This window comes from Nansenia antarctica (assembly GCF_963989245.1).
Source record: "Nansenia antarctica genome assembly, chromosome: 1".
NCBI lineage: Eukaryota > Metazoa > Chordata > Actinopteri > Argentiniformes > Microstomatidae > Nansenia > Nansenia antarctica.
The window spans coordinates 101461876-101474674 of record NC_137674.1 but is presented as its reverse complement, the minus strand read 5'-3'; the positions used below and the strand labels follow the sequence as shown (position 1 = coordinate 101474674).

The window sequence follows — 12799 nt, the reverse complement described above, 5'->3', positions numbered from 1 at the left end:
CAAAATACATCTTTGTAATTAATATCTTTGGTTTAAAAAAAGTTGTTAAAAATATCGATATAAACTGTATGGTCACTATAATGTTGAGTACAAATTGTTATAACCAATTATTAATATATACATATTGCTCTGTCTATTTAAAAATAATCCCTCTTAATATTGTCCTGCACTCTTATTATCAATGCAAAGTGTACAGTTGGCTATTCATATTTTATGAACCATTCCTGAGAGAGAGAGAGAGAGAGAGAGAGAGAGAGAGAGAGAGAGAGAGAGAGAGAGAGAGAGAGAAGAACAAAAGAAAGAGAGGTATAAAAAGAGAAAGAGAAAGTATGAGAGCATAATCTCTCTTCCCTTATGAAGACCAAAACGGTATGGTTTTCAGAAAACACTAAAATAATAATAACAGGTCGTTAACTTGTTGTCATGGGGATCGCCCGGGCTCAGTCTCTGTGATGGGGATGTCCTCCACATCAGGGATGTCCTCAGGGACGAGGATTTCCCAGGTGGAGGCGGAGTTAGTTTTACTGGGACTGCGGCCGCTGCTCGAACGTGTCAGGAAACCAAAGCTACAAACATAGAGGGAGATAAAGCAGGTCTCAGGTCAGATTCACTATCAGAAGCCCGAGCTAAATACACTGACATGGGAGGAGCTAAAGCAGGTCTCAGGTCAGATTCACTGTCAGAAGCCGGTGCTAAATACACTGACATGGGAGGAGCTAAAGCAGGTCTCAGGTCAGATTCACTGTCAGAAGCCGGTGCTAAATACACTGACAAGGGGAGGAGATAAAGCAGGTCTCAGGTCAGATTCACTGCCAGAAGCCGGTGCTAAATACACTGACATGGGAGGAGATAAAGCAGGTCTCAGGTCAGATTCACTGTCAGAAGCCTGAGCTAAATACACTGACAAGGGGAGGAGATAAAGCAGGTCTCATCAGATTCACTGTCAGGCAGTTCAAGTTACTCTCTTTCCTCCACAGTTTACTGTATGTGTGTAATACTCTGGTAACTGTGTTAATAGTATGTGATACTCTGGTAACTGTGTTAATAGTATGTGATACTATAATTGTGTTGTGAGTGTTTGGAGACCAAAGAAATCATTGTGAGTCAAGATAATGGCACTTTAAGTGTGCATTGTTTTTCTGTCAAACTGTCGACCAAAATTATTTAGAGATGTAAGTAAACTTGAACATGTTGATCAAACTACAGAAATGGCGATTAGTCCTGAAATAAAAACAAAAAAACATCACCACAAAGGGAGCAGTCTAACACAACACTGTGCTGGCTCAGATCTACCCACAGCCTAACGGGTCAGATCTACCCACAGCCTAACGGGTCAGATCTACCCACAGCCTAACGGGTCAGATCTACTCACAGCCTAACGGGTCAGATGCATCGACAACAAGCTTGACTTGTTGAAGACAGGGGCTCAGGCCAGTCACATCTTTAGACCCGTCTTCTTGCCTCTAGTTTTTGTTTGCAGATCTGTGAGAATAGGATAGGTCTAAGCAATATGGCAGAGGACAACGAGAAGGCTTTCGTTAACACCTATCCAATTCCCTCAGATGTGAAACAACAGAGAACGTGGGGGGCTAGGGGGTTGTCTCTGGACCAGGCCAAAGGATATTGTATATTGAATCCAGCTTGTTTTTTTTTTTTATAGCATATTTTTCTTTTACCATACTTAACTTCCTTTCTTTCTGACCCGTAATGCTGCAGCCAAGAAGGTACTTAAGTCAACTTGGATTCGCTTAATCATTACAGAGCACTGAGTTAAACATTTTTATTGGCAATCATTTACAGGCTTGCCAAGACAGCCCTAGTCGAACAAATTGCACTGAACAAAGCAGGCAGAGTGTGAGCTCGTATGGCTGCCCAGTGGTAGTTTAAGTTAAAGACTGACAGCTATATCATCACTTCCAGGGGAGGCTGGTAAAAAAAAAGAGGCAGAAATCGGAGGACAGGCTCATTGTAATGCATGGAACGGAATGAGGAATGGTATCAACCACATGTGTTTGATATCATTCCTCATTCCATTCTATACATCATTTAAATGAGCCTGTCCTCCGATTTCTACCTCCCCCAGCCTCCCCTGATACATCCGTACCCTTGGTGTGAGTGAACACAGGGCAGCGGTACTTACAGGCTCCTGATGCGAGACTCACGGGGCTTGTCCTCAACACCGTCCGTCTCTGTTTCATTGTCCGTCTCTGTACTCTCATACAGAGGACCCCTCCCATCCACCTCATCACTGTGGGAGGAAAACACACCCACAACCTTAGAAGTGTGTGTGTGTGTGTGTGTCTGTGTCTGTGTATGTGTCTGTGTGTGTCTGTGTCTGTGTATGTGTGTGTGTGTATGTGTGTGTGTCTGTGTATGTGTGTGTGTCTGTGTATGTGTGTGTGTCTGTGTGTGTGTGTGTGTGTGTGTGTGTGTGTGTGTGTGTGTGTGTGTGTGTGTGTTTCTCACTCGCTGCATTGGTCCACTGGCATGCCCAGCATTTTGGCTTTAATCACAGTTTTCTGTTTCTTTATTGCAGATCGCACCGCCTCCAGCAGGAAGCCTGGGCACCTCTCATCATTCAGGATCTCCCTGCAAGAACAACACATAGCACACATGTATGTATGTACACACACACACACACACACACACACACACACACACACACACGCTATTGGCTGTCAGATTGTCATAGATCCTTTGATGCTCAACAGCCACACAGCCGTTCTCTGACATACACACACAGACACAGACACACAGACACAGACACACACACACACACACACACACACACACACACACACACACACACAGACACACATACCCACATACACACACACCTCTGGTAGTAAGCGAGTTCCTCCTGAACCAGGAAGAGGTTGGCCTTGAGTTCGTTCCTCTCAAACAGAATGTCCCTGACTTCCTGCTTGGTAAAACAAGGCCTGTTGGGGTCCTTGAGGTCGATGATCATCTTGTCTGTCAGATCCAGCTGTGTCATGGATGGGCTTGTCTGTGGGGTTTCAAATAACACAATGTTTACCGTCAGCTTGTCATACACACAATACCTACAGATAGAGCTACAGTAGTTGGCAGGTCATTAAAGAAAAAACTACGTTGTCTTCCTTTCTCTATCACTTTCACTTACTTTAGACAAACGGACTCATTGGAAGTCGCTTTGGATAAGAGTGACTACTAAGTGACATCGTAAGCTGACATCAGATCATGTGACTGTTTTATGCCAGGTACTTTTCATTCAACCATTATTTAAACTCAAAAGGTCCACTGAGGTTCCCCTCATTTACAGAGACGACGAGTGACAAGATAAAATAACATAGTAGGTAAAACAAAGTAAAACATAATCACATGCACAGGATAAAATGTTATTACACCACTACTATGACACCCTTGGCCAGTGATGGTAGAAAAGGAGGTGTGTTAACACTGGACACTGGAGACAATGAACAATGTAAACGCTAAAATGTGTTACAATTCGCAAAAGGACACAACATCACTGACCCTGACCCGTAGGCCAGTCTTGTGTTGAAGGGTTCAACTAAAGTGTTACTCTGCTTTCAAAAACAAGGCTCAGCACCGTCTCACACGTGTATGGTTAAATAGCGGAACCTGTCAGACGCCGTCCCTCAGCTGTCATGTGCAGGGGAGGCTGGTGGAGGTAGAAATCAGAGGACGGGCTCATTGGAATGCATGGCTTCAGTGTGTTTGATCCTGTTCCTCATTCCAACCCATGCATAACAATGAGCCCGTCCTCCGATGTCTACCTCCACCAGCCTCCCCTGGTTTATTGGTGTATAATCCATTTGATGGATTTCACAGTCTATGCCATTATCTAACCATTCAACAAAGCAAAGAGAAAACCACCAAACATGATACGGTTACAGGCCACTTCTATTACTTAACATGGTTAAGTAAAGACACAATAGGAAACAGGAATAAAGGAAATGGTTAAGTAAAGACAAGGAGCGAGACCAAGCCTGTATTACAGTCACATGTTGAAACTTCTTGTCCCAAGAAATCCCCTTTGTATAAGTAGTCACAAACTTTATGACGCATTTCTTATCTTGGTCATAACAAACATTCCAGAACGGCAGGAGATTGCATGGGCAACAATGTCAGGGGTGGGAAACAATATGGAGGACAAGTTTAAAACTGGGCACAGGCAAATGTTGTAAGACAGCTACAGACAGTAGACATATGTGGGAAAGTGAGGGACACGCAGAGAAATGTCAGTGGGGCGTTAGGAACAAGCCAGTAGAACACTGAGTCAGGAAGGCATCATGTTGCATGACTCGTCTTTATATAGTAATGGATGTAAACTATGAAGGTCCAAGTTCAATTGCTACAGCAGCTCCTTCTACTGTACCATTACACTGACTAAACACTCTCTCTCTCTCTCTCACACTTCTTTTCGGATCACACACACACTCTTTCTGTTTCCTCACACTTCTTTTCTAATCACACACACACACACACACACACACACACCACACACACCACACACACACCACACACACCACACACACCACACACACCACACCACACACACACACACACACACACACACACACCACACCACACCACACCACACCACACCACACACACACACTCTCTCTCTCTGTGCTTCTACTTACGGCTCCAGCAGCAGTGAGGTTGTTGGCCCTCTCCAGCTGGAAGGTGAGGCGTTCGATCTCCTTCAGTTTCTCCCTGAGGTCTGCCTCCATGTCGGCCTTCCGCTCCACGGCACTCTTCACCTGGGTCTGCACGACGGTCTGCTTGTGTCTCAACTCTCCGTTCATCTTCATGAAGCGCTCCAACTGCTCCTGGAGCTGTGTACAAGGAAGGAACAAAATATAGACATAAAATGAACATAAAAACATAAAACGTTAAAAGCGCTATCACAGTTCAAGTGCACTGCAGCCAGCCATCTTGTGGTGGGAAACTGTATCGCAGTGACTACATTCATTATTTGAAATTGGCGGCTCCCTCAAAGCCCTACGTGATTTTGAATCCCACAGTAATACCGTATACCATGTCATGGCAAAAACCCTGATCGGAGAGCACAAGACCAAAGAGGATTCTGGGGGCGGGTTAACAGTGTCAAAAATTGGATACTGTCCAACCCTACAAGGAACATTGTTCAAGCAGAAGGTAAAAGGGCCAGAGGCATAAACACACATAAGCACACACAGTACTAGCTGTTTAAAACCATTACATGACGACAACAACAGCTCAGAACGACAGAGAGGAGCAGCAGCCCAGACATGTCTCTTCTCCTGGGCGTGGCTCGGCTGGAACATCATAAACAGACATGATGTCAGGGCCTTTCCCTGACTCGCTACTGGGAGACTAATGTCATTGGCTGACCTTGAGGGTGTTCTCTGCCTGACACAACTTCCAAAGACATGGAGCCCTGCCCAGGTTTGTGTGTGTGTGTGTGTGTGTGTGTGTGTGTGTGTGTGTGTGTGTGTGTCAACTCTAGCACATACTGTACTACATGATTTAGGATGTCCCCTAAGTATGTTGTCCCCTAAATTCCCCTTGGCTATCACTCAAATCCAATGGAAGAATCTTATATAAAAGAAGCTAACCTGTTACGTGACTGTATACACTCACCGGCCACTTTATTAGGTACAACTTTTCAACTGCACGTTCAATGGAAATATCTAAATCAGCCAATCATGTGGCAGCAACTCAATGTATTTAGGCATGCAGACATGGTACACCATTGGCACAAATCTTGGCACAAATCTTCAGCAACTGTGTGATGTTATAATGTCAATATGGATCAAAATCTCTGAGGAATGTTTCCAGCACCTTGTTGAATATAATGCCACGAAGAATTAAGGCAGTTCTGAAGGCAAAAGAGGATTCGGTGAGTGTATGTTACTATTGTCAGTCCTCAAGCAAGCATAGACCAGTGTTTCCTCTATATGCATTGATTCGTGGCGAGGATTGGCCACACCGCCACTAATGTGAAATTTCCTGGAGGAAACCCTGATAGACAATAGACAGAGATGGGAACACGTCTCAATAAATACCATACTAACATTCTTTCAATTCATTTACTGACAGACAAACGTTCTGTCTGTGGTCCTGTCACTGTCTAGAAAGCTGTTTAGGACCACTCATACTCACATGTGGACACAGTGTGTTCTCTGCCTGACACAACCTCCAGAGAGATGGATTCCAGCCTAGGTGTGTGTGTGTGTGTGTGTGTGTGTACTGTATGGATGGGTGGGTTGGTGTACTGTGTGTATGTGTACTTGTGCGTACTGTGTGTGTGTGTGTACTTGTGCGTACTGTGTGTGTGTGTGTGTGTGTGTGTGTGTGTGTGTGTGTACTTGTGCGTACTGTGTGTGTGTGTACTTGTCCTTACCGCCTCCACCTCTTTGGAGATGGTGGCTATCTCCTGTACTTTAGCCCTCAGCTCGTCTCTCTGCTTGTCCACCACCTCCTTCAGCCTCAGCATCACCTCCCGCTCCTGGCGCTGGACGCGGTCTGCAGGACAGGAAGACAACCACACAAGCTCATCTGTAATGTGGTTCATCTGCGGTCATAACCAATGTGTTTCATCTACAACCACACACTGACACACAGAGCCGTCAATCATGTGGTTAATCTACGGTCACACAGGGCCATCCGTAATGTGGTTAATCTACGATCATAACCAATGTGGTTAATCTACAAACCACACACTGACACGCCGTCAATCATGTGGTTAATCTACAGTTAATCTACAGTTACTGGCATGCAGAGACGTCAGTCATGTGGTTCATCTACGGTCATGCATGCAACATTTAATCATAACCATTTCAAATCAGATCAAGTTTTATGACCTGGTGGCCTTTTCAACTCTTCTGGCCAGACGTCTCATTTTACTGCGATGGAAGTCACCCACTCCTCCATCTCACTCTATGTGGCTGAGGGATATTTTGCATTTTCTTAAGATGGAGAAAATAAGGTGTGTCATAAGGGGTTCAACAGCGAGATTTTATAAAAACATGGGGTCGTTTCTTTACCTATGTTGGGGAACAGTGTTCAATTGACACCCATAAGCAATAATGACTTTTATCCTAGTATCATCTGGTTGGGATAATCTATGTATGGTGAAGTGTAACCCAATGTTTGGTTTTTATTTTTTTTATTTCTTTATTTCTACTGTATAATCCTTGTCCTAATTATACAATCTATGTGTTTTCAATTGGCCATGTGTCCTAGCTATTTATTTTCTTTTTTTGTGTGTGTGTGTGTGATTTATTTACTGTAGTCTACCTTCAACAGACTTCTATTTTTACTACATATACAGTATGTAGGTATGTGCAATATGTCTAGCATATATATGTACAGTTTGACCTACTGCAGATGTTGTACTGTCATGAAAACTTCAATAAACAAAGTTGTGAAAAAAGTTTTATTTGTATAGCGCATTTCTCACAAGATGCGACTCAATGCGCTTTACATAATGACAGAGCCGCAAGCAGGCAAAAGTAAAAAACCTGTACACTGTGTAGCCAGGAAAATTCCCTTGCAGCCCTTTACTCATAGAGCGACTACTACCAGTTTGCCTACCAGCACCCAGCAGCGGACCCCAAACCCCCTCCCGGGGAGCCCCCGCTGCCCCACACACCCGACCCGCTCCACCACCAGCACACCCGGCCCAGCCAAGCAAGCACAGACCATAAAAGCCCCGCACCAGGCTAGCCATTTGTATGGGGAACAACATGACCATAACCAATACGGTTTATCAATAGTAAGGGGAGCCCCAGAACCATCAACGATGTGGTTCATCAACAGTGGAGTCAACATTAATAGCATTAGCATCATCAACCGTTAACAGTCAGCTTAGCTATGGTACTCAGCCCAACGGTTAAAGCCCAGCCCAACGGCTATGGTACAAAGGCCAACGGTTAAAGCCTCCGCCATGTGGGAATGTTTAAATCCTCTGGCTTACATTTGTTGATTCCAAATACTACCCTGGGTACAGGGGAGGCTGGTGAAGGTAGAAATTAAAGATAGACCTAGACGTCACAATCCGATTTCTACCTCCACCAGCCTCCCCTGTCTGGGTCTCTAATCACTGATGTCTAAGACCATACTATTGTCTGAGGTGGACTTTTATAGACACAGTAGTGCATCAAAACAAGCATTTTAGAGCTACTGCTTCAAAGCGTAATGACATTGAAATGTTGAGCTTGTAGTATGGAACCCCTATCATCTAATAACGAAAGGAATTCAATGAAATTATAAATTATTTAACACGATTCGATTATCGCTGTAAGTTCTGAGGGTTTTAGCGGCAAGAGTCAATCTAGTTATTTCATAGTGTCTTGACAAGTATAGTCCTCTTCCCCTTCAAAGACATGTCTGCAGATCTCCCACTGCAACAGACCCTGCCTTGACCACTCCAGTACTGAACCACATGATATGTCTTACGATGTCAACTAATTACGGTAAGTATATAAATTCCCCTTGGCTAGAACACCAAGCCGATGAAAGAATATTATATAGGCTAATATTAGTTAACCTGTTACGTGACCGTACAAGTTGCTGCCCCGATATAGTCGGTTGTACCACACACCTCAAGCGTAGACAATAGGCAAAGATGAGAACACACATCAGTGTTTCCTCTATATGCATTGATTCGTGGCGGGCCGCCACGAATACATTTTCTCCGCCACTAATTGATTCAGTCCACAGAAGAAAAAACAGATTGGAGCTAGATCTAGGCCGCTTTCAGACCTACATTTCGTTCCGATTTAGGGAGTACCGGTAGTAAGTTACAATATGTTACAATGTTGCAATGTTGTTTGTGTTTGCACTGCAATCGAGACTGAATCGCTCTCAACACGCGCGAGGCGACGCGCTTGCAGAACAGTTTTGTGACTGGGCTGAATTTAACGGGACATTTGGATTTCAGGAAATCACTCTCCTTTCCCTCTCTCCATCACTTTAGCAATGACACAGTATTGGCAGGCGAAAAGAAGGGGAGTCGAATTTGTATTGACAACGATTTACATGCTGGAAAAACATGCAGCAAAAATGCAGGGAACATTTGGACAATAAGAGACACACGGTGTGGTCGCGTGGTCTAACTACAGGGCAATATGCGCGGGGCAAAAATAATCTATTGCCTCTAAAATCACCACGAACAGAACGGCGGAGGTACGGGTAAACAGGGCTCATGTCGGTGTCATCAAAGGTAAGAGTTGGTTTTCTTTAACTCAGCTGATGCATTACCTTGCTGTTGGTTGTTTACCGAATGCTCCATCTGACTGTCACACTGTGATTTTACTTGTGTAAACAGTTAATGAGCACTTAATAACGTTAGCCGGTTTTGTGCGTGTACTCTCATGTAGGCCTACTTCATATTCAATGAGCTGATTATCTTTCACTGTGTGTGTGTGTGTGTGTGTGTGTGTGTGTGTGTGTGTGTGTGTGTGTGTGTGTGTGTGTGTGTGTGTGTGTGTGTGTCAGTGTCAGTGTCTTGGGCGTATCTGTCAGTCACATGTATATTATACGGTAACCTATGTTCAGTGCGTTCTGCATGTTCTGCTGCAGCTGTAGCCTCAGGATATCTTGGACTTGGTATTTGATCACCTGCTATATAAAATCACCTGCTCGGCTTTAATGGCTTACTCTCTATTTATTTTATTTTTTAATGTTGACACCCTCTAGTTTTTGGTGAAATTATGTCTTTGTTTTGAGCGCTAGTGCGTGTTTCATGCTCGTGCATGCGGGGGAAAAAAATGAACACCCCGCCACTAATGTGAAAAATCCTGGAGGAAACACTGCACATTCTCAATAAATACTATACTAATCGTCTTTCATTTCAAATCCATTGAGTAGGATGATACTATTGAATTGTCACTGAATTTTTTCTTTACAATGTGACGTGTGTCACGTTTGCGCTCAGAATGCCAGTTCCCAAACCAACAAACAAAGACATTTGTGGGTCAGCAAATGTTCTATCCTGTGACTCTCATGGTGAAGACGCATAATGTGATTCAGCACAAACTCAATCCTTGTGACTTCCATTATTTCTACAGCCTTTATTTAACCTAAAAGACACAATGATACCACGGTCTCTTTTGCAGGTGTGTTTACAACACAGAGTGTTGCTAAGTGTAGCTAAGAGTGTTTTTTCCCCAATTCTGTAGACACCCGTGGGACTTCACAAAGTAGCAAGCTCTGAGAGCGTGTGTGATCACCACTAGGTCACAACAACGTGAGGTAAAATGGGAGTTGTAAAAGAACTTCTTCATATATAAATCCAATCCAATGATAAGCCCTTCTCGAGGGGAAAGCATCCCAACCGACAGACTGACACAAAAGACAACGGTGGGTGCGGGAATCAAAAGCAAACAAGTCAATCCTTGTGACTCCTCTTACTACAGGGGACTTTCCTCTTGTGGGTAACAGAATCACAACAGTTTGAGAGAGGGAAAGTTCCCGTAGTTTTAATGAGAGGGTGTAAGTGACACGTCACCACTCTGTTTGACTCTGTGTGTGTCATTAGTCACCACTCCCTGTGTGTGTGTGTGTGTGTGTGTGTGTGTGTATTCTGACCTTCCTGGGCATGGTTGCCCCTCAGGTGACTCTGGAGGCCCTGGTTGTCCCCCTGTAGCTGCTGCACCTGGGCCTGCAGCCCCTCACACCTCCTCCTCCACTCCTCCTCCTTCTTCTGCATCTCCTGCTAGGGGACACAACGCTATCAGTCACCTCCTTTGGGTTAGGAGAGGAGGTGGTGAAGAGGAGGCACAACCAGGGGAGGCTGGTGGAGGTAGAAATCGGAGGATTCCATTTGACGTATTACAATGAGCTCATTCTCCAAGTTCTACCTCCACAACATACTGTACCCACCATTGACATCTACAGGAATCAGTGCCCACCAGGGTATACAGGTGTGCATTCCAAATAAAGAGTGTACCCTGATGGATGGTGCTTAGTGTAGAAGGTGAAGGGTCAAAACTGTGAAAACTTGTTTTATTGTTGTTCTTCAGGAATTATGGATAGTATACCTTCCGGAGTGTGACAGTCATTGACTTAGGCTAAAGTATGTGTGCCATATAGACCAGGAAAAACAGGAAAGACCAATTACAGAGGAGTGTAGGCAACATGCGACCGAAAGAGAGTTTCTCTAAGACTAGAGAAAGTGATTGGGTCAAAGACAAAACCATTGACAGTCTATATGGCAACACGGAAGTAACACTGCATGCTTCATATCACCAGATTGCTGAGATCAGATAAGTGTGCTGCTTTCCCCCAACGTGTCTACCTACCTACCTACCTTTCACAGGCAACTGCGACTAACCCGCCCACCTGCCAATCAAATACACGATCAGTGGCTAGAACTGCCTTTTTCGTCTGCGATTTATTAAAGCAATTCAACAAATACAACACAGCCTACTACTACATTCCAAAATAAAATGTTTAGCCAAAAAATAAATTATTATTAAACTGAACTTAATAACATGTGTCATTATCCTGAGTCGATCGTTTATTATTTTCTTTATTTTCAAATGTACAAACAAAACAATTGTACACGCTGCGTTGTCGCACCTCCAAATGATCCTGATGGCGTAGATCCATTCGTGACGTTAGAATTATAAGGTTCTATCTCAATTTTTGTCAAAATTGAGTTTTTTTTACATAATCTGATCCATTAGGTGTTTATTAATGCCTGTGTGGTGTTATTTTTAAAATGTTGTCTTTTTTTGTTAGAAATTAATAAAACACAAAGGTTCCACCTCACAGAACATAATGGAATGTAAAAACTTTGACGCTCAATATCTCTGAACTACCCTAAACGGAGATAGAACCTTATCATTCTAAGCTCACGCATTGTAACCTGTACTGTCCTAGGCTGAGTGTGGACTGTCTGCACTGTCGATGTGACATATTTCGAGGGGATTAGTTGGCACCCATGTTTATAAAACACGACTCACCCGTGCGTCGTTCTTGTAGCTGTTGTCATGATCGCGTTGTTCTTGATCTTTCACAGTTCGTTTCTTCTGTTGTTGTTGCTGTTGTACCTGCAATGTCTCGAAGGCTTTGAACAGTTCGTCCTCCTTTGATCTGACAGCATGGTTCCTCTGTGCGAAGCTCTCCAACAGCTCCAGAACTTGGACTATTTTGGGCACGAGCCCCACGGCGCTGTCTTTGCCGTAACCGTCGATAAGTTTCTCCACTTCAGAGCCGATCGATTTGGCAATTTCATACACATCATCTACAGTCAGGTTCGAACACGTCCTCTCCGAGCATCCTTCTGTCTTTTTGGGGTCTGTTTTTTGTTCGTTATTCTCGCAAATAATTTCCATTTCAGCGCTTGAAGAAGATCCGCCGTGCGTGGAAACGTCAAACGAAACTATTCCAGTATGAAGGAAGCAGCGTTGTACACCGTATGCCAGTTCTCCCGTCAAACGAGACGAAATAAAACAGAAACTGGTTATGTTATAACCGGATGTTTGCATATAAAACCGCGAATTCCACTGAATAATTGCAAACATTAATAATTTGACCCCAACAAACCTCCAGTAGGCTACAGCCTGTGCTGCACGCCCGAACTTGAACCTCCTTCTTCTACCATACGTCACACTCTCTGCCTGTCCTGGAACATGTAAATAGTGGCCGAAATAAAGAAAAGAACATCGAGTGCTACTAGCCTGGAAGAATAAGCAGCGATGTTCTGTGGCGCAGACTGGACAACAGTGTTTCAGCCCCCCTCACGCTTGTTTTTCCTGACAGAACCCTCCTCCTTCCTCGGCCAATGTAACGCCAGTGAGCT

The 12799-nt window shown here is 44.1% G+C and overlaps 1 protein-coding gene across 1 annotated transcript; it reads right to left on the bottom strand.

Annotated features, from left to right (window-relative positions):
• Window positions 1–204: 204 nt before the first annotated feature.
• rilp (Rab interacting lysosomal protein) lies at window positions 205–12498 on the bottom strand. The gene is made up of 8 exons (XM_080547137.1): window positions 11961–12498; window positions 10582–10708; window positions 6392–6513; window positions 4647–4841; window positions 2838–3007; window positions 2467–2589; window positions 2141–2248; window positions 205–566 (listed from the first exon to the last, which is right to left on the bottom strand). The coding sequence occupies exons 1-8, from the start codon at window positions 12483–12485 to the stop codon at window positions 422–424; spliced, it is 1515 nt and encodes a 504-aa protein (XP_080403263.1). The 5' UTR covers window positions 12486–12498; the 3' UTR covers window positions 205–421.
• Window positions 12499–12799: the final 301 nt, after the last annotated feature.

Bases quoted from the DNA above. Each gene is read 5' to 3' on its own strand.
- rilp (XM_080547137.1), bottom strand. From the start codon at position 12,485: ATGCAAACATCCGGTTATAACATAACCAGTTTCTGTTTTATTTCGTCT. The intron at 10,709-11,960 runs GTGAGTCGTGTT...TGTGTCCCCTAG, and splicing joins GCTACAAGAACGACGCACGG to CAGGAGATGCAGAAGAAGGA. The intron at 567-2,140 runs GTAAGTACCGCT...CTATGTTTGTAG, and splicing joins GAGTCTCGCATCAGGAGCCT to CTTTGGTTTCCTGACACGTT.